General features: G+C 42.7%; 1 protein-coding gene across 2 annotated transcripts in view; it reads right to left on the bottom strand.

Annotated features, from left to right (window-relative positions):
* Positions 1–21124, bottom strand: part of LOC140694718 (uncharacterized) — a 204121-nt gene that overhangs the window by 163807 nt on the left and 19190 nt on the right. Inside the window, exons 1-3 of one of the 2 annotated variants that reach the window (XM_072957828.1) lie at positions 5784–6178; positions 4833–4972; positions 191–409 (exon numbers count right to left, since the gene is read on the bottom strand). In XM_072957828.1, the coding sequence (XP_072813929.1) occupies positions 191–409; positions 4833–4972; positions 5784–5899 (475 nt within the window). In that variant the 5' untranslated portion in view covers positions 5900–6178. Of the gene's footprint in view, positions 1–190; positions 410–4832; positions 4973–5783; positions 8473–10753 lie in introns of those variants that run through there. The other variant, XR_012070316.1, reaches the window with a different exon arrangement.

Here is a 21124-nt window from a genome sequence, read left to right as displayed (position 1 = left end):
GTCCACACTAACCCTAAAAGGATCTCTCTGAAATAAAGGCGGATTCACTTTGAAATGTCTTGAAACCGGCGGGCTGCACCTCCCTCCCCCCTTGGCTACAAGATTGACTTCTTCCTTGCTGATCCCTTTCTGGATGTAGGGAAGCAATCCAGCACACAGCCAAGGTGGACTGGCTTCCAGGTAAACTTACCTGCTGTCTGTGTCCAGTCCCATGAAGTCCTCCTTCTCAAACGGGATGCAGGGGAGGGGGATCTTGTCCCCAGAATTCTTGGGGCCACCATCCAGCCACTTGGACTTGAGCAAGATGAAGAGTGACTCAGTGAAGTCCTCGATCCTCTTCTCCACCACCCTGCAGTACTCTTAGATTGAAGGCAACGTCGGTGCGCGTCTGCTCGGCTACCTCCCCATGCTGCACAAAGACAAAAAGCTGAGAGTCATTAAGCGATGCGCCATACAGCTCCTCTGCATGTGGAGCTTCTCGAAGGCCTTGGCAGAGAGACATTCGGTAATGGCGACAAGGCCCACGACCTTGGGGTGTTTCTGGAAGACGCTCCACCGATTCTCGGGCACATAGCGGTGCCTGTAGTGGATACAGAGTGTCCACTGGGAGCCACAAGGGCTGATATGGCTAACCGAGGTGAGTAGCTGATAGATGCAAAAGAAATTCTCCTCTGAGATGATCTCTATGGATTGGACCACAACGGGACGAGTCTGGTGGTCCTCAGCACACTGCACGTAGTCAGGGATGCTCATGTTGCAGGCCCTGCCGAGAGGGGAGAGGAGATCGAGGTACATTCTCTGCTGTGTGCTACGGGCCCATCTGGGTTGCGGTGACCTGGTGTGTACCTGCCAGAAGACAAGGGAAGCCAAAGCAAATCCAAGGGTACAGTTTGTCCTCAGAGTCTGCATATGGCTACTGTAGCTTGATCACATTACCCAGCTTTTGGTCTAGGCTTCCTGCCTCTGCAGAGAAAGGTCATTTCTTATTTTCTATTTCCAAGCACCTAGCAAGGCCCTGATGCAAAGTCACTGCTCAAAAATGCTGAATAAAGAAATGAACAAAGGAAATGCTTCCCCAACCCCCTTCAGCAGAATATAAAGAAAAGGACCACAGTAGGATCAAAAGATCTGGATTCCTATTCAATTTATTTGAACTCCTAAGCTTCATAATAATGGATAAGAAAACTTGCCTTGGGGTAGAGGGTACTGTTCATTGGTAGAGCATATGCTTAGCATGTACGAGGTCCTGGGTTCAAACCCCAGTACCTCATTTTAAAAATGAAACAAGTAAATACACCTAATTACCCAGCTGAAAAAGTATTTTTTAATTCAAAAATCAAAAAACACCTTGCAATTGACACAACATTGTAAACTTGACAATACTTCAATTAAAAAAAAAAGCCTTGCCTTACAAGAATATATCTGGATTACGGATGTTTGAAAATGTAAAATGCATAGGGTACCACCTGCATAAAAGGAGGTGACTGTACACATGTTCTATCCCTCCTTTATGAGTTATACTTCCTTTGGGGGGGTTATAACCTCTCAGAGCTAATTTTCTCAGATTAAAAAATATAAACATTACCTGATTCTCAGTACTGCTGAAGAATCAGATAACTCTATGAAAGCATCTGACCCACAGAGTTTACTCAATAAATGTTTGTTGAATGAATGAATAAACAAGCAAAGTGAATGCTGCTCCCTGCCACAAACCATCATAATGGTACTGCCTGGAAATCCCAAGCCCACGTTCACCCGACTCTGCATTAACAATGTGGGTGACCTGGACAGGCCTGTGTGCTTCTCGAAGCCCCAGTTTAATCGTGAATAGAAATAAGGGCAATAACACAAACCTCAAATTGTTAGTGAGTCAGTAATGAATTGTACCCCAACACTGCAAGATGGAACCATTAAGAAAACTGGGCAAAGGGCCCATAGGCCCTCTCCATATAATCTCTTACTACCACATGGGAATCTACATTACATCTCAAAATTAAAAGTCTAATATTTTAAAGAGGTTATCGAGGTTAGGTGAGCTCACTGTCTCAAATAAGGAACACACAGTACAAATAGGACAATGCCCAGCCCATGAGATACACTCAGTTAACATTCCCACTGAGCCCACTAGTCCCTCCAACTTCAGAGCAAGAGGATGGGTCCTCGTGGCAACAGGCCACAGCACCTGAAGCTAACAAAGCTAATGGTGTCCACTTAAAAGAGCCCCTGTCACCACCCTTGTTCTAATTTTCTATTTGTAATTTTTTTCTTTTCATTAAATTGGAACTCCAAATTGCATAGAATTCTTACCAGATATCATGATGGCAGCCCTTCAAAACCTGACCACAGAGATCATGATGGCAGCCCTTCTTGGTGAAACAATAAAATGAAAAGCCATTTCCACAAGACCTCTGTGTAAATCTACTAGGGAACTTCATACTGGACTGAGGAAGAGGACTGGGGAGTAGGGGGTAAACTGGGACACGGAGAAATATGGGCCACCTGTCCCACAATGGACTTTAGACTCACCCTCACCCTCCAGGAACAGACAGAGTGCTATGGACAAGAATTTTTTTTAAACAAATCCCTGAATCCCTAGCAGATCTTGTTTCTACCGAGACGCAAATGTCTTATTTGTATAATGTTTCACAGAAGCCTTAAAATATTATCACCCCAACTTGACACATCAAGAAACTGAGGTAGAGAAGTTTATCACATTCTACAAGATTAGAGAGAGGCCACGTCAGACACCGTATTTAAATCCAAGTCCCTGCTCCGTTGCTCACACTAGAAAGTGTCACATACTGCCTCTTTCCTGCCCTCTCCCTGCAATAAATCTCTGAAGAGTCTTTTCTGTGTCACCTGCAATCAAAATCACATCAAGTTTTCACAAAGAGCTATGTCACTCCTTGGAGGACATACCAAAATCTAAAGGGTTGGGTTGAGAGGAGATATTTGCATTTTCTGTTTCTCAAAGGAAACATGGCTTTAAAAGAAACTGAAAAGTATTTATCTAGTCTAAGCGCTCATTGTGCACAGAAAGAAACGGAGGCTCAGAGGAGAAGAGGAAAGGGCGTTATTAACAAATATTGCCTCAGTGCAGCACCAAGCCAGCCCTGGGCACTTCTGGGGGAGGATCTGGAAGGCCCAGGAGAATGAGTGTTAGAAAATAGAAAGAGAAGAAGAATATAAGGCCCCGTCTCTACACCACCATACCATGAATTTCCACCAAATTACCCAGTATGGGTGCAGCCAATATTAAGGTTGTCTAAACAGGTTATTGAAACCTGGACTTCTCAACCATAGTGGAAATTCCAGCATTTACTGTGCTTTTTTCCCAGTTCAATCATCAATTCAGTGGGCATTCTGTACCAGGGACTACACGAGACCTGGAGTTCTCCCAAATAAAGATCTCTATTACCACGTGTGCAAACCACATAAAGGCAACCAGAAGAAAAGCGCCCACAGATAAGTTGGAATTACTGAAACTGAAAGCAGCCAAAGAGCATATATTACTAGGAAAAATGGTGCTCCTATAAATGGACTCATGGACATAGAAAGCAAACTGTATTTAGCAGGCAGGAAAGGAGGGATTAACAGATACAAATTAGTAAATATAAAATAAATGACAAGGACCTGCTATATAACACAGGGAACTATATTCAATTTCTTGTAATGAGTTATACTAAAAACAATCTAAAACATATGTATATACATATGCATATGTTTATAACTGAATCTCTGCTGTACACCTGAAACTAACATTGTAAATTGACTACACTTAAATAAAAAATAATTTAAAAAATAAGTAAAAATAAAAGCAACGCCATTAAGAAAAAATAAAAGAACACTCTAATCCCCTTAGCTGTAGGTGGTGGAGAATTCTGGTTGTAAACACCAAGTCCACTGGATCACTCCAGCAATGGCTGTCACTCTTTCTGACCATCAGAGAGTCACTTGCTTCACTGAGGTTTCTTTTCTCTTCTGTGAAAGGCTACAGCTGCAACTAACGATGTATAGAATCTCATCATTCACAAGCCCAACAAGTAGTGAGGACTTCCCATGGGCCAGGCTCTGGACAGAGGAAAATATAGGGTCCGAATTATATTCATGGGTAGAAGAAGTTTGTGCCATAAAGACGTTAATTCTTCCTGTTTTGATAGACAGATTCATTGCAATTCTGATTAGAATTCCTACCAGATTTTTCTTGGAATGTAACAAGTGAATTTATGGTCAAGATTAGCCAAGAAATTTCTTTAGAACCACCACTGGGGAGGGGTGGATAGGTCATTAATTTCCACTGCTCTTTCTGAAGTGATAAAAACGTTCTGGAATAATAATGGTTGCACAACTGTGAATATGCTAAAAGCTGCTGAATTTTACCATTTAAATGGATGGAATTCATGGTGTGTGAACTATATCACAATAACGCTGTTATATGAAAAAATATTTCTTGACAAATATTTTTCTTTTTATACCACTAGTCTGTCCCACAATTTAAGAAAAACAAAAAACCAATACAAACAAAACTGTGCCAGGAGTTCTTTAGGACTGCAATATCCCTGGGTCTCCAAGGCCTCTGGTGATGCTGTTCCTGTTAACACACACTAGCTGGGCTGGGCTAGCTAGGGACTGTAACTATCTTTTTAAAATTGACTGTCACACGTTTCACCCTTGGAGAGGGAAGGAAGGAGGATATCACAGCTTCATGCCTTCAGCTCATTTTTAACAGAACCAAGCCCTGCTTTCACCACTGTTAATCCCTCTCACTATAAAAACACGTGACATCAACAAGCACCGCCATCATAACACCTGAAAGTGTTCAAGATACTTACCTGCGGCAGAAACACTGAGGGAGGAGACAGAAGCTTGCTCAGCACTGATGCTCCCTTTTCCCGACTCCACCAGGTGAAGCTGGGCGCTACAGCCAGAGGCTCTCAGTCCGGGGAGCAGCACACACGCCACTGAGCTGGTCCTGAGGGAGGGTGAAAGGAAAAGGAGGGCAGCCCTAGGGGGGAGGGAAAGGGGGGGTGCGGGCTGCAGCCCCGCTCGGAGGCCAGCCCCAGCACCAGCATAAGCCGCCCGCTCCCGTCCAGGTCCGCAGACCACGCCCGCCCGGGAAACAGCCCGCCCATTGGTGGGGACGGGCAGGCGGCCGAGGAGAGGAAGCCCGGGAGGAGAGGACTCGCGGGCGGGAGAGGGGAAGGGGACGCCAGCCGTGGACTGAGGGGATCCCGGCTGCGTGAGAGGTGGCAGGCGCACACCTGGACCTGGACAGCTGTGGCCGGGGCGCCGGGGCAGGTGGTGCTGTCAGAAGGGTCTGGCCAGAGAAATTCAGCTGAACACGGGCTGACTGGCGCCCTTGGGGGCTGTGAAAGGCGGATCACCCTCCCGAAGCCGCCTGAACCCTTTCCCTGGAGCCCCCCACCTTGCACTTCCACAGCCAGAAGCCCCGGCCCCAGGCAGGAACCAAAGGCCTAACGGGCGACAGAGTTGAGAAGCATTTGGGGCCAATCCCCGGCTCGGACATGGAGCTTCGAACCAGGGGACCACCAGGCACCGACAGCGCATGCGCAGGAGGGACATGGATCCTCTCTGCATTCTGCGAGAGAAGGTGGGACAGCGAGGGAGGGAGAAGATGGGAGCGGGTGGAGAAGAGGGGAAAAGTGGGGGGATACAGATGGACAGGAAGAGCAGAGAAGGGATGGGTCTGGATAGGGGAGTGTCGTAGCGGAGTTGGAGAGAAAAAGCTTTACCTCTAGGGCACCCTGAGATGGCAGACCTACCTCTGTACCCTTCTGTAACCGTTCAAGTCCCGCAGCTCATGTTTTACCTCCCTGATCCAGCCCTCCATCAGATGCTTCTGCAGAAACACTACGGGGATCACACCCGTTGCCCCCATGCGGAGCTGGGTTTTCTGTTGCTCTGAGAACCAAGCACCCGCAGGTGTTGTCGCTCAGAACTTCCTTGGGAAGAGCACATATTCCCCTTTTACACGCTGGGAAACAGGCAGGAAGGATCACTGCCTTAGCTCCACTGTCCGAGGTGTTGGGCTGGCGGGGAGAGGTGTGGTACAAGATCAGAGCCCCAGACAGAGCAGACTGCCTGAGTGTTGGTGCATAGTCCCCATCCCTCCTGGGTAAACCATACCCCAACCTAGTGGAAACATCAAGGGCTCACAGTGGTTTCCTGGGGGTGGGAGAGCTGTCCTCATGTGAAGGAAAAGTCCAGCTGGGCTAACAAGCTAAGTCACAAATCTAAGTGTGATAAGTGTCGATTTACTGATCTAAGTTCTGCTGGGCTATCTCGTAAATCTGAAGTTTAGTGTCAGTTTATTGGGCTAACAACCTAACTCGTAATTCCAAGCTCAACAAGTGTCAGTAATGTGAACTATTACAAATTGATAAGCTCCAGTGTACTGATTCCTTGCATTTTGTTCTTTGAGTCTTATTGGCTAATATCCCCTTACTTGTATTGAAGTCTTTAAAACCTCATGTGCACGTCTTGGAGGTGCTCAGAAATTCGGAGCAGAAGCCCCTCTGAGCCCGCCGGCATAAAAATTCTGAGTACTCCAGCACTCCGATTGGTGCTTGTTTCTTGGCTGGCCTGTTTCCATAACACTCAGCTCCAGTGCCCTGCTTTCTAGGTAGATAGGAGTGTTACCAAGTCCAAATTCATTCTCCTCAGTGCAGGACAGGCCAATAAGTTTGGAAACCAGATGTTGGGGCTTGGAATAGCAAGTTTCTGTAGACCTAGTTGGCAAACTAATGTTCTGGAAAACCATCTCCCCAAGTCACAATTCAGGCTCCTTTCCTACGCGCTTGGTTGTTGCAAACTTCTTAGTGTAGGAATTCCTTCTTGTTAGAATCCTTTGTTCTTACAGCTATCTGCGTGGGTCAGATCCCTGTAAATCTCCAACAAAACAAACGTTATTTTCTATTCTGCAATTTGCTATCTTTTAATGAATGAAAAAATGTTAAATATCCTTAAAGGTCAGAGCTTCAGAATAAGCTCTCCTGTGTATTTCAGGCTCTAGGCAACAATTTTTTACAAGCAAGATGAAGCCTAGGAGACAGAGCATAGGGTTAAATTCAAAGAACAGATCTAATATGGAGTCAGATTTGTTCTGTTCTATTACCCGGGCAGAAGCCACTTGAGGATTTAAATCTCTTTAAGTTAAAAATAACTAAAATTTTAAAGGAATTTACATACATAGGTGGGAATGTGCAAAGCATATCTGGAAAAGCACCCAAAAGATAGTAAACAGTGGCATCTCCAGACAGGGCTGAAAGAACAGAGGATGAGGGAAAACTTCTTTCACTTGTGTATTTTTGTGCTCTGTTTGAGTTTTTTTTTTTAACCTTTTGCTTGCATTTCTTTTTCAGTTAAAATAATGTGTAATGGAGCAAAGGAGTAACTAGCTTAGCAAATACAGCAGCCATGGAATCACTAAGTCATCACTTTTGATTTAAGCCAGAAAGCATTTATTGACTCTCTCCAATGTGCTCAGTCCTGTTTTAAGACTTCTTTTATTATAATAACAATAATAATTATTATTATTATTATTATACTATTATTATTTCTAGTACTATTACTATTACTATTATTACTACTATTTTATGAAATAATAACATGGTATACCTCACCCCTGCCCATGACTGGTGGAAAACCAACTGAGTTTTTCTTGTGTTGTTTTCCAAGGAGTAGAGGTGAGTTTATAAACAGAATATATCTTCAGGGCAAAACAGGCAGTGTGCATTACCAGCAGGCCAGACAGCAATGAAGGGTTTTCAATTGAGGCGCAAAGAAGCTGAGAGAGAAAGCCTCAAGGACACTACAAAAAGCTGCCCAAACTGCCATCTCCATGGTACTACTGAAATAGGAAAGAACAAATCTGACTCCACATTTGATCTGTTTCTTTGACTTTAACAAAGCCAAGTTAATATGCTCCGGTCTTTTCATGGGTTATGATGTCACAGAGGAAACGGACAGGTCAACAAGGAACCACTCTGCCGTGATCACGGAGCCGGGGAATGGGATGGGTTGCAAGATGTATGAAGCAGCCGCAACTGTGCCCGTGCTTCTAGGCAGGTATCCAAAATCGCCTCGACAAGGTGTCAAACATTTGTGCCCACGTCCTCATCAACAGACATGTATTAAAGACAAATGGAAACATATAAAAGGCCAATACCCTTGCTGGGTACACCGTCCAAAGAACAAAGTCTCAGTTTGACAACTGGCCATCTCGGTTCCATGGGATTCATTCTTGGAGAACCTTAAAAACCACTCTTCTGTCCTCAAGAATTGCTGCATATTTGTCCTATCTTTGGCTCAGGGATGCAGCACGTTCAAGTGAACTTTAATGTCTGCACAGATTTGACTGTCTTTCTCCAGGTTCATTTGTCCATTCCAATGAGGCCTGAGCTATGTCCATCCTCCGTAAGATCTATTCCCTCCAGTGACAGTTCATTGAGCCTGCAATTAAAAGCCAAGTGAACAAGACTGTCCTCAGCTAAAAATTTCACCCACCCTTCACTGTTTTCTTAATCTCCTCTCCTGGCTAATTGCAACAGACTAACACCTCCCTCCACCAAGATTACCAACTATGTCATTTTGTCTCCCCAAAGAGAAAGTAAGGTCCATAATAGAGGAGACAACTACATAGTCACCTCTGAATTCGTAGCATATAGAACTGTTAATAAATAGATCTATGATTATGGCTTCTTTCCTTTAAAACCTTTCTGGTTATTTGAATGAGACCTTGGAAGGGAGGTGTTTGCTGTCCAGTATCTTGATCCACAAGACTCTGGAGGCCTTTTTCAGAATGGCTGTTCACTGATTCATTCAAAACACAGCTTATCAATCAAGGAGTATCTGGGCTTTTCTGCCAGGTGTTTGTGGTCACTCTAATGCCAGAACAACTTTAAATTATATCCTTACTTTGGATTTGTTATTTTTCCCCTCTTCCAACAAAATTGACTTTCCTTAATTTCTTGCCTTGAGGAATTTTTTTTTTCCTATTTCACCCTTTAGTAAACCAAGATCCTCAGGATGGGCTTGGCCCATAATATGATCCCCCATCCAACTCCTAGTGTCAGAGGCCTGGGGCTCACATCCTGCCCTCCTGTCAAGGCAACTGAAAATCAGTTCAGGATCAAACCAGCACCCCAGGGATTCTAAGGCTCGCTTATCTCCCAGAAACCCTGCTTTCTCATTTGTCTTGGCTTCTGAGAATTTTCCCTCACTTTCTTGACAATTAGTTGTGCATCTTGAAAGATGAGGAAGGAAGGTTTTATTTCTTAATCAGCATTTTAAGGAACTTGTGTAATGAAAGTTTTCACGAGTTTCTAGAACCCTCCATTGCCGAGAAAGAAAACACACTAGACATTTTCTAAATTTAGCTCCCATGTGCATTTTTTCTTTGTTTTTGTTTTCTTAACTGTTAACAGACATTTTTTAATTAAAAAAAAATAAGGCCCCAAAAAGGATAGAACACTGAAGGGGCAATCAAAATTAAAGGGCAAAGACAGAAAAATGATAACTACTCTACAAATTTAATATAATACATACACTATGTATCAGATCAGCAATTCTCAGTAACAGCTAATTGAAAAATGACCATGAGGTAAAATTTCTCTCCTGTCAGGACATGGCCAACAGAAAATACAATTAAACCAACAAACTAATATCCTAAGTCTGGCGAGGTACAGAAGTCTACAAGCTAAATGTGTCTTCTTCTGGAAAAGAGGAAGACACACCAGCTCTTTTCTGTGGAGCCTGAGCCCACGGGAGGACGGTGAAGTGAGCTCTGTAAGTACCCAATTAGCAAACTGAGTGATGAATAAATAGACGTGAGCTTTGATGACAGAGGTGATACTACTATTCATTTGTCCTGTAAAGTATGACTTCCGTTCAGTGATCAATACTTCGGTGTCCTCAGGAGTTGACATTATTCGAAAATGCACAGCCTGGGCGCAGACCTCCACTTTCAGCTCGTGACACTGCACTTAGATGTCACAAGGGCACCTCCAACTCCACCTGCAAAGAGCTGACTTCACGGTGCTCCTCCCATAGCCGTCCTGCCCAGGGCCTCTGGTCGGGGGCTAAGTTCTCCGTGCCTCTCCCAACTCAGACCCATCACTCACAGATGTGAATGGACCCCTCCTTCAGGGCCCAGATATCCTCAGACACCGAGTCCCACCACCCACACCTGACCTACCAGATACTCACTGGCACTCACTCAGCACTGACTCTGTGCTGGGACCATGCTGCACACTGCAAACGTTATCTCACTGGATCTCCACAACAGTCCTGGGAATTGGGTACATCGCTGCTTCAATTGATTAGATAAATTGTTTCACTTCCTTGAGTGCGTCATTCAAACTGACACGGCTACTGAGCCACAAGCCTGGGCCTGAAAACCACTTGAAAATTGAACACTGCTACACCTCGCAGCCACCCTACTCTGACTCATCACATCACCTCCTGCCAAGCCTTCTAAATGTTTCCAAGCATTCTACAAGACAAAAGTGAACTACGAGAGCACCCCACTCTCCAACATAAAATCTGTCAATGATGGTCCGCTGCCCTTAGGAGAAAGCCCCACCAGGCCTGAGCACAGCCCAACGGCCCAGCATCCGCGTTCCCTGCGCGGCCACGCCGCCTCACCCAGTACGCAGATCTACACGTGCCTTCTCTAGGACAGTGATGCAGACTCCGCACAACCCAGGGCTTGTCTCACTTGAACAATGATCACCTTCTTCAGTGTTCATCTTCTTCTTTGCTGACCCTCAGAAAAATGTTTTCTCATGATGAATAAATATCTTTTTCCTTATAACTTCCCATCATTGATAATGAGCTCCCCCGAAAGAGAGAAGACCTAATTGTCAGTCTCCTTATCTGTAAAGTGAGATTAACAAGGAAATATGTGAGGTTTTATGAGAAATAATATTCATGTGAGGCTGAGGGACAATTCCATCATACAATAAGCACTCAATATGTGCTTAATTAATATTAATAAGAATATATTGCATTCCAGCAACCTTCAATCAATTTTTAATGACTTTGTCCAACAGACTACTGACAAACTGTTGGACGAACCACTTTGAGCAGATCAGCACAAGCGTACTGGGATAGGTAAGCGCTGACTCCAGTTGCAGCTGCAGCCACCCAGCACTACGGGGTGGGAGCAGTTTGCTCAAGCTCTTACATGTTGCTTGAGCATTTAGTTGTCGTTATTGATTAAAGACAGGTGGGGGTTCTTTAGTCAAAGCACCTGAAACATAAATCTTCAAAGATTGATGCAAATTAGGTTTCAAGAACAACACTCTCACTAGAAATTATTTGAAAATCATAGTCTTAGCTACTCCGCACATCAAAAGGGCATGTTCTTAATGTATCTGACTAAATACACCGGAAGGGTTGTTTAAAAGAAATTACGATGAAGCCATCCTGAATAAGCTCCAGTATCATCTGCACAAAGCCCCACCCAAGGGTCTCATTTCACATTTCCACATAGGTGTTCAGGTAGCTTAACTTGGGTCTTGGTTTCTTATAACACGGGGCGGGGAATAGTTGTGGATAGATTTAAGTAGCAAATATATAACTAGGGTAATTGCTGTTAAGGAATTCTAGAAATAAGAAGATTGATATATAGTCCCACCCATAAGAAACTCAGCATGTCCAATTACAGCAACATTAAAAATAAAATGAGGGATACATTTAACAAAAGTTTACAAGATTTGTACATTGAACTTTTTGAAGTATCACCAAAATAAATTTTAAAAGATCTACATATATGGAAGACATCCCATTTCCATGGAATGATAGACAGTATTATTAAAAATATTAAGACTCCTCAAAATGATCTACATATACAGTGGAATCCCAATCAAAATTCCAGCTGACTTCTTTGCAAAAATTGAAAAACTGATCCCAAAATTAATATGGACGTGCAAGGGGCCCAGGATAGGCAAAACAACCTTGCAAAAGAAGAGTAAAGTTGGAGGACTCACTTTAAAAGTTACTAAAATGCTATAGTAATAAGTCAGTATGATGCTGGCATAAGTTTGGATAAATAAATCTATGAGACACAATAAAAACCCATGGGGAAAAACTTACATTTACAGACAGTTTTCCACTAGGGGGCCAAAAACACCCCATTGAAAGAATAGTCTATTCAACAAATTGTGCAGGGACAGCTGGGGGTCTGCAGGCAAAAGAATCAATCTGGAATCTGAACACCCATATTTTATATAACAAATAAAAATTAAAACAAAGTAGATCACAGACAGAAATGTAAAAATTAAACCTATAAACTTTCTAAAAGAAGACACAGTATAAATCTTTGTGGTCCTAGGATAGGCTTTGGTTTCCTGGATACAATACCAAGAGCACAAGTGATAGAAGAAAAAAGCAGATAAACTGGACTTCATCAAAATTAAAACCCTTTTCTTACAAAGGACATCATCAAGAAAGTGAAATGACAGGGGAAATGGGTATCTCAAGTCAGAGAGTGCTTGCTTAGCAAGAAAAATAAAATAAATCATTACATCTAACTACCTCCCCTGTAAAGAAATTGTTTTAATGTTTAAAAAAATATAGTGAAAGACAATGTGCAGAATAGAAGAACAATTTTGCAAAACATGTATCTAATAAGAGAGTAGCATCCAGGATATATAACGAATTCTTACAACTGAACAATACAATAAAACAGACCCAATTTTTAAATTTACCACGAATTTAGATACATATACAAACGGCCAATAAGCATTTGAAAAGATGCTCAACATCACTAGACAAATCAAAATCAAAATGAGATCTCATTTTACACCCACTAGGATGGTTATTACCAAATCACGGACAATAACGAATGTCGTTCAGGAGGCAGAGAAACCTCATATGCGGCCAGGGAAAAGGGACAATTTTGCAACTTCTTTGGAGAAGCCTGGTATTTCCTCAAAAGCTTAGAGTTATATGGCTCATCAATTCCACTCCTATATGTAGAGTCATCCCTCAATACACTTGGGGGGTTGGTTTCAGGAACCCCACACCCTGGATACCATAATCCAAGGATGTTCGAGTCCCTTTACAATCAGCCATCTGGATCCATGTAGTGGAAACTACAGATATGGAGGGTCAACTGTACAGCCAACAGAATGAAAAGATATTCTCATAAAAATTTCACATCAATATTCATAGCAGTATCATTCAGAGTAGCCAAAAGTTACTAACAATATCCATCCATCAATGAACAGATAAACACATTTACCAAGAATAGGCCCACAAACTTTTGGTCATTGAAACTTTGACAAAGGAGGTGAGAAAATACAATGGAGTAAAGACAGCCTCTTCAGCAAATGGTGCAGGGAAAACTGCACAGCTGCATGTAAATCAATGAAGTTAGACTACTCCCTCACAGCATACACAAAAATGAATTCAAAATGTGTTAAAGAATTAAACATATAGACAAGACACTATAAACCTCTTAGAAGCAACCATAGGCAAAACATGTGACATACATCTCAGCAATGTTTTCCTAGAGCAGTCTACTCAAGCAATAGAAAAACAACCAAAAATATACAAGAGGGATCTAATTAAACTTACAAACTTTTGCACAGCTAAGGAAACAGTAAGCAAAACAAAAAGACAACGAACCTATGGAATGGGAGAAAATATTTACAATAAATGAAACTGCTAGGGGCTTAATTCCCAGAATATGTAAACAGCTTTTACACTTAATAAGAAAGAAAAACAAACAATTCAATTCAAAAAATGGCAGAAGTCCTAAAGAAACATTTCTCCAATGAAGACGCACAAATGGCCAGTAGGCACATGAAAAAATGTTCAATATCATTATCAGAGAAATGCAAATCAAAACTGCAATCAAATATCACCTCACACCAGTCAGAATAGCCATCATTGAGAAGTTCACAGACAATAAATACTGGAGAGGCTGCGGAGAATTGGGAACCCTCCTACACTGTGGTGGGAATGCAGTTTGGTGGAGCCATTGTGGAAAAATGTATAGAGGTTCATCAAAAGACAAAACCTTGACCTCCCAGATGACCCAGCAATCCCACTCCTGGGCATATATCCAGAAGGAACCCTAATTCAAAAAGACACCTGCACCCCAATGTTCACAGCAGCACTATTTACAATAGCAAGACATGGAAACAACCGAAATGTCCACTGACAGATGGCTGGATAAAGAGGTTGTAGCATATTTGTCCAATAGACTACTATTCAGCCATAAAATAATAATAAAATAATGCCATTTGCAGCAACATCAATGGACATGGAGAATGTCATTCTAAGTGAAGTAAGCCAGAAAGAGAAAGGAAAATACCACATGAGATTGCTGACATGTGGACTCTAAAAAAAAAAATAGAAAGAAACAAAAAAATAAACTTATCTACAGAACAGAAACAGACACAGAGTCACAGAAAACAAACTGTGGTTACCAGAGGGGGGAGGGTGTGGGAAGGAATAAATTGGGAGTTCAAGATTTGCAGTTACTGAGTATGTAAAGAATAAACAGCAAGTTTATACTGTATAGCACAGGAGAATATATTTAATATCTTATAGTAACTTATGTTTAAAAACAGTATGAAAATGAATGCAGGTATGTTCCTTTTTAACTGAAGTCTTTTGCTGTAGACAAGAAACTGACACAACATTATAAACTGACTAGACTTCAATGAAAATATTTTTAAATAGACTAAAACCAAAAAAAATGGAAAAGGATATTATCAAACAAAAAGAATAAAGTACTGATTCAGGCTACAATATGGATGAACCTTGAAATTTTATGCTAAAATAAGCCAGACACAGAAAGCCAAATAGTGCCCTATAAGGTGAACTGTATCTAAGCGTTTATTGTACTACTGTAAATTTTCCAGAGGTTTGAAATCTATCAATATCAAAATAAAATGTATTATGCATTAAAAACGCTTCCTCACAGGAGGGCTTTAATTATTAAATGCAGAAACGCATATAAAGCTCTTGGAAAAACAATTTGCACGTCCACACACAGTCACTGTTGTCACTGCCACTCAGAGGGTGGTGACAGCGCTGATGAGAGCTGCCTCCACTCGCTCCCCTGCAGAAAGGAGTGAAGGCCTGAGCTCTGACAGGCAGGGTGAGCGTGAACCTGAGTCATACACAGCCACGTTCCAGACTCTGCGTTACCCAACTTTCTTATACAAACTGCAACATGTAATGTAAACACGCTAGAGGGATGTATCTTACAACACAGGGAATACAGACAATGTTTTACAGTAACTATAAATGGAGCATCTATTGTACACCTGAAACTAATATCATATTTTAAATGAGCTATATTTTTATGAAAAATTAAAAAATATTTTTAAAATGCTATCACTTTAATATTCAATTCGGTTTTTAAGTTACTACTAAACAGCTCAGAATGTATAAAAGCATTTAATTGTGCTGTTTGCTTACATATTTATTTACATTCAGCCTCTTGCTAAAAGAGAATTTAAACAATTCTGTTAAACACAGCTTAACAACCATAACAACAAAAGGCAAAACGGAGAGTGAAGAGAAAATGGAGATTCAATACTTAAATGAAACCAGGGGGAGATAAACTCATAAAAATGGATTCCATGAAGTCAGGGCAAGTGTTAAAGGCCGACTACAAATTCAGCTGTAAGATTCTTGGCAGCTAAAGCAAAAAGAAAATGATGAAGGGGCGGGTGGTAGAGCATGTGCTTAGCGTGCACGGGGTCCTGGGTTCAAGCCCCAGGGCCTCCACTAACAGATAAATACATCTAATTACCTCCCCCCCAAAAGAACCCCAAAGAAAAGATAAAGAGAAATTTCTTTCCCAAAAAACCCTGATATTAAATTTGGGTTAAATACTTAAAAAAAGATAAAAAGAAAAATAAAAAATATAAGTGACACTGTGAAGGAAAACCCCAGCTGGGCTAACAAGCTAAGTCACAAATCTAAGTGTGATAAGTGTCGGTTTACTGATCTAAGTTTTGCTGAGCTACCTGGTAAACCTGAAGTTTAGTGTCAGTTTAATGGGCTAATAAGCTAACACGTAAATCCAAGGAAAACAATTGTCAGTAACGGGATCTGTTCCCAATTGATAAGCTTCAGTGTACTGATTCCTTGCTTTTTGTTGTTTGAGCCTTATTGGCTAATAGCCCCATACTTGTAATTAACCCTATAAAACCTCATGTGCACGTCTTGGAGGTGCTCAGAGCTTTGGAAATGAAGCCCCTCTGAGCGTGCCAGCGAAATAAATCTCAGTACTACAACCTTGTGAGTTATACTTGTTTCTTGGCTTGCCTGTTGTTTCTATAACAACACAAGCGATAATGCCCGTGAGATAAATCTGCGGAGGTTGCTGTCAGGTCCCCATGTCTCACGTAGGAAAATCTGAAACATTTTTCTTACCATTCAGGGTCATCATAAGCCCACCTCACACCTCCCACCTTTAAATGCAGGAGCACAGGTAGGCCCGACCTTTGCTGTCTCTGTGTCATCACAGTGAGACAGGATGGAAGGGGGAAGAGCACAGCCATTCAAGGAAGGCCACAGCAATTAACATCAAAATGTTAAAGGATTCAAACCCCAATAGGCCTTGAGGCTCAGGATGAAGAGATTTAACTTCTAGCAGATCTTGAGCTTCAGTAAACATCCATTGTAATAGTAACTTGGTGAATAACATGCCCCAGGCAACATGGCAGTCCCAATGCTAGCCACAAAAGGTCAAAGGGTGGGAAATGGCCAACTCCCTGGGAATCCTAGCCCCTTGCCCTAAGGCTGGTCCTTCTACTTATTAGCATATGAAACCACCAAGCCCAAGAAAACAAGCAACACAGCGCCACCTCGCGGTCACCACTCTCTCTCCCTCTTTGGGGAAGGCCCACAATGTGTGGAGTGTGTACCTACTTCTAATATGAGCATCAAACCCCCACACCTCGTGAAGTTTCTCTTGCCTATCAATGTATCTCTCTGAATAAATCTACCTTTACTCAACACTGGCTTGCTCTTGAATTCTTTACTGCATGAAGTTAAGGAACAAAATCTGGTGGGGCACATCCCAGGGGCTCAATGAAAGCCTGGGACACAGCCCTTCTCATGCCCAACGTTTTTTATTCTTGTATCAACAGGAATGGGCTGTGAAGGGAGGTCTGAGGCCACAGCTAAGGGACAGAAGCAGCCTCCAGGGCTCCAATTGGTGGGCAGTCTCTCCCCCAGCATGGGTCTTGGGGTCTGCCCGGTTCTCTGTGTTTCTCTGTTGTGCTGAATCCCCAGACATACAGCGTACTCCTAGGCTTGTCCCCACAAAACCCTTCTCTCCAAAATACAAGCACATCATGTCACAATCCTCTTGTTCAACAAGGAAATGTTCAGCCCACTTTTTTTCCTCCCCAATAAAGTACCCAACTGTCCTCGCTCCCATCACACCACTATTTTCTTTGTGAGAACTCTGCACTCGCCACACCCCATCCTGAACACAGGTGCCTTACTGGCTGTGATTGAGATGTTTCTTTCTCACACAGCAAGCGTCCTTTCACTTTCGCCTTGTTACCTTAAAAAAGCATTTCCTGAGTCACTCACCCCTCTGATTCTGAACTAACAAAGTGCTGAGTTTGCAGTCACTATATGCATACATCCCAGTTTTGGCTAGGTTTCCATCACAAGATCTTCATTAAGGAGCTGCATCAAGAAGTTTAAAGAGGCTATTCTTACATCTGAGTGGAGGAGCCTGCAAAAAATTTGAATGGCTTTGAAGAGAGAGTTAACCAGGGACAAAGAAGTTGCAGGTCCTAGTCAAAAGTGTCATGAGGCAAAATGTTCTCCCAAGACTCAGTGTGGCTTATGAACACGGAGTCGGCGGGGAGGAGGTGACAGGCAGTGAGTAGGGTGAGTGATACAGGTTACGCTCCCCCAGCTGGGGAAGAAAAGGTTTTTTCCAGTTTTCCAAACAATTTCTTACTACCTTTTTCTATTATTCTCACATACTATTTCCAACGAATTAAGCATATCAATGTCAGTCATTTGGGCCACTTGGGAGAAGCTACACGATGCCATTCACAGGGCTGGGACATGACAGCCACACCAGTCTAGATTGAAAGAACAGTCGGGGTATTTGCAAGGTAATCACGGGCATGCAGCAAACTCCCCAGCTTCAATGACCTCATCTCAATGCTGGGGCCAATAAAACTACCAAGCAAAGTGCGTGATGATTATGGCCAACATCTGTTTATTAGTTAAGTGCCCGAGACAACTGTCGCTTAATGGGGAATGAGAAAGATCAACGAGGCCCTGTCTACCTGGCCACACACGCCCTGCCTTCCTGCCTTGGTGCAGCAGCAGAACTTGTTTAGCTGAGATGAACACCCCCAGAGCAGCCCCGACGGGAAAGCTCCCAGCTCTGCACGGCGAGACATGTTCCTTTCCTTCTCAGAGCTGATCACAATTTGCTGTCATCTGTTTTTATGTTTATCCCTTTTGTAACTGTCTCTCCTTCGGAGTTGTTGCTCAAGCAGCACAGGGCCAGATGTGTCTTGCGGCCTGCCGGATATTCTGGGCAGGGAAACAGCCGACTCCATATCTGGCTCTGGTGCTGAACAGAGAGGGCAGAAGGCCCAGGGGCCCATGCTGAACCGAGGCCTCTGCACCCAAAATTATGGTCTGATTTTGGGCAAATTATACAGTCTTTTTACCATGAGATTCCTCATCTGTCCATGAAAATAACAGTCCATGGCACATAGAATTACAAGGATTATAGGAAATCACCAAATTCATAACCTAGCCAAGGGGCTGCAAGTGCATCCTCAACAGACAAATGCTGCCTTTACGGCTCTGACGCACGCTAAGCCGGGCGGCCCCACACAGTGAACACTGTTAAGTGCCAGTGGGTTAAGTGCTTCATGTGTGCTATAATACTCTTTAGATCTTACAACAATCCCAGGGTGAAACGAATATTATGCCCATTTCACAGATTCACCAACAGGTTAAGAGATTTTGAATTCTATTCCAAGGCCCTATGGTGAAGAAATGGCAATTTAAACCGGAATCTGGGCCCAGGCCTTGGCTCCATCTCTCTCCAATCCACCTGACCACTTGCCTTTGAATTCCACCTCTCCAATACACAAGTTTCAGCCGGCCAGCTCTTAAATGCAATTTGTGTAGTTTGTCAATGTTGGTTAATTACCATAAACTGTTCTCAGAAACCACTACAGTAAAGAAAGGTGGACTTAAGGAATTCTGCATTGCGTTCTCCTGCAATGTGCAGGATCCCTTTCCTACACCTCCAAATCCAAGTGTATGCTTCCTCCATGTTTATGTTTGCACACGGCTTATTAAAGCAGAAGGTACCTGCAGTAATTCCATCTCAGTTGCTTTCCAAGGTTGCAGATTATCCATAATCAGTCTGTGAACGAAAATACTACAATGTGAATGAGAATACTGCAACCATGACAATAAACAAAGAATACTGAAACCAAGTCATTAAAGGCTGCCGCCACCCCCCAGCTAGGACAGGACTGCAGCCCAGCTGCTACAGCAACTCACAATGGTGTCATCTGAGCAGACTCAGAATAAGAAAGGACAGGCTACTGGCCCGAGATAGCTAGGTGCTTGTCTAAAAAATGAATTCAGTGAGTCCAAATATTTGCTTCCTCTCACACATACAAAAGTACTAAATTCTTGAACTTGAGATACCTGGCTTTCTTTAGATAACAAGCAATCTTTTATTGTTCCAACAACCTGGTCTTTGTTGTAAAGCTCCTATATATCCTAGCTCTGCCTCAACCTCTTGGGAGCAGTCCCTCAGAGAGTTCTGACAGGCTGTCATCCCGGCTCGAGTCCTCCCGCCAAATGAAACATAACTCTTAACTTTTAGGCTGCACATGTATTTCAATCAACAGTTTTGGACACCATGAAGCACCACAGCAGATTTCTCTCCACCTGAACTCTCCAAGTAACCGGAGCCTTGGTACCAGCAGTGGCCCTTTGTGCCCATCCACCTCCTCGGGGAGTCCAGATGAATTTGGGTGAGTCTCTCTTGGTTCTCGGATCTCACATATTGGTTGATGATCCTAAGTTTTATCTGGCGGTGTATCCAGGTACGTGGCCCTCCAGTTGAAAGAAACTGAGGTGAATTACCCACCCAGTGGAGACATATTGGGTGGGGCCTGGTTGAAAGATAACAGGAAATATCCACCTTGAGGATATGTCCAAAGTGGGGCTGGTGGAAACATATGAGGAAAATACTCACCCAGTGGAGACATCCTGAGTGAATCCAAGTTGAAAGACACTGGGTTCAGGACTGAGTGGTTAGGTAAGAGTCTGGTCTAATATTTTCCTCAATTTGGTTACCTCCATTGAATTTTTCAGGATAAAAGTAAAACTCTTATGAGGAAACTTTCAACTCCAAAATTCGGACCATCCTCCTGGCTGGTAACAGCTTTCTCGGGTGACAGAGAATCTTCCAGGAGTGGTAGACACAAAGACTTCATGACACAGAGTTGTCCCTGTGGGAAATCTTACTAGCAAATTTATTCTGAGAACCCGACCTTACAATGGGGAATAGAACTTTCAAAAAAAAAAATAAAGAACAGAAAAGAAAAGAAAAAGAAATGACAGATTGCCAGTCTCCAACTATTACCCCAGGCAGGTTTATGTACATACAAAATTTACAAAATTAATTGGGAATAAGAAAAAAAAAAAAAACTCTCTCTGAAAATAACTAACCAGGCCTGATAAAAACATTTTTTGGAATTCTGAACTTATAAAAACAAAATCCCCTTTAGGGGTAACTTGGATTTCTCTTCCTGTGTCCTTGAAATGTAAATGTTTTATCTTTCTCTGGGTGTTTTAAGTGTGTGTATGTATGTATATGTATGTTTAGTTTATTTTTTAAAGGAAACCTTGGACTCCACCATACAAAAGTTTCAAGTATTGTGTACATATGGTGGCCACGCAAATAAATTGGGATTCTAAGCAATTCTTTGATAGTACCAATTTTCAGATATTTTGCCATCTTAAACTTTGCTGCATCAGCCTGGACCACAAAGGCTTTTAGCTTTTGGAGAGTAAACCTTTGAATTTTATTTAGGCAACACCCCGACTCTCATGTGGAAGG

This window comes from Vicugna pacos, unplaced genomic scaffold (genome assembly GCF_048564905.1).
Source record: "Vicugna pacos unplaced genomic scaffold, VicPac4 scaffold_103, whole genome shotgun sequence".
NCBI classification, from domain to species: Eukaryota; Metazoa; Chordata; class Mammalia; order Artiodactyla; family Camelidae; genus Vicugna; species Vicugna pacos.
This window is presented reverse-complemented; position numbering and strand designations above follow the sequence as displayed.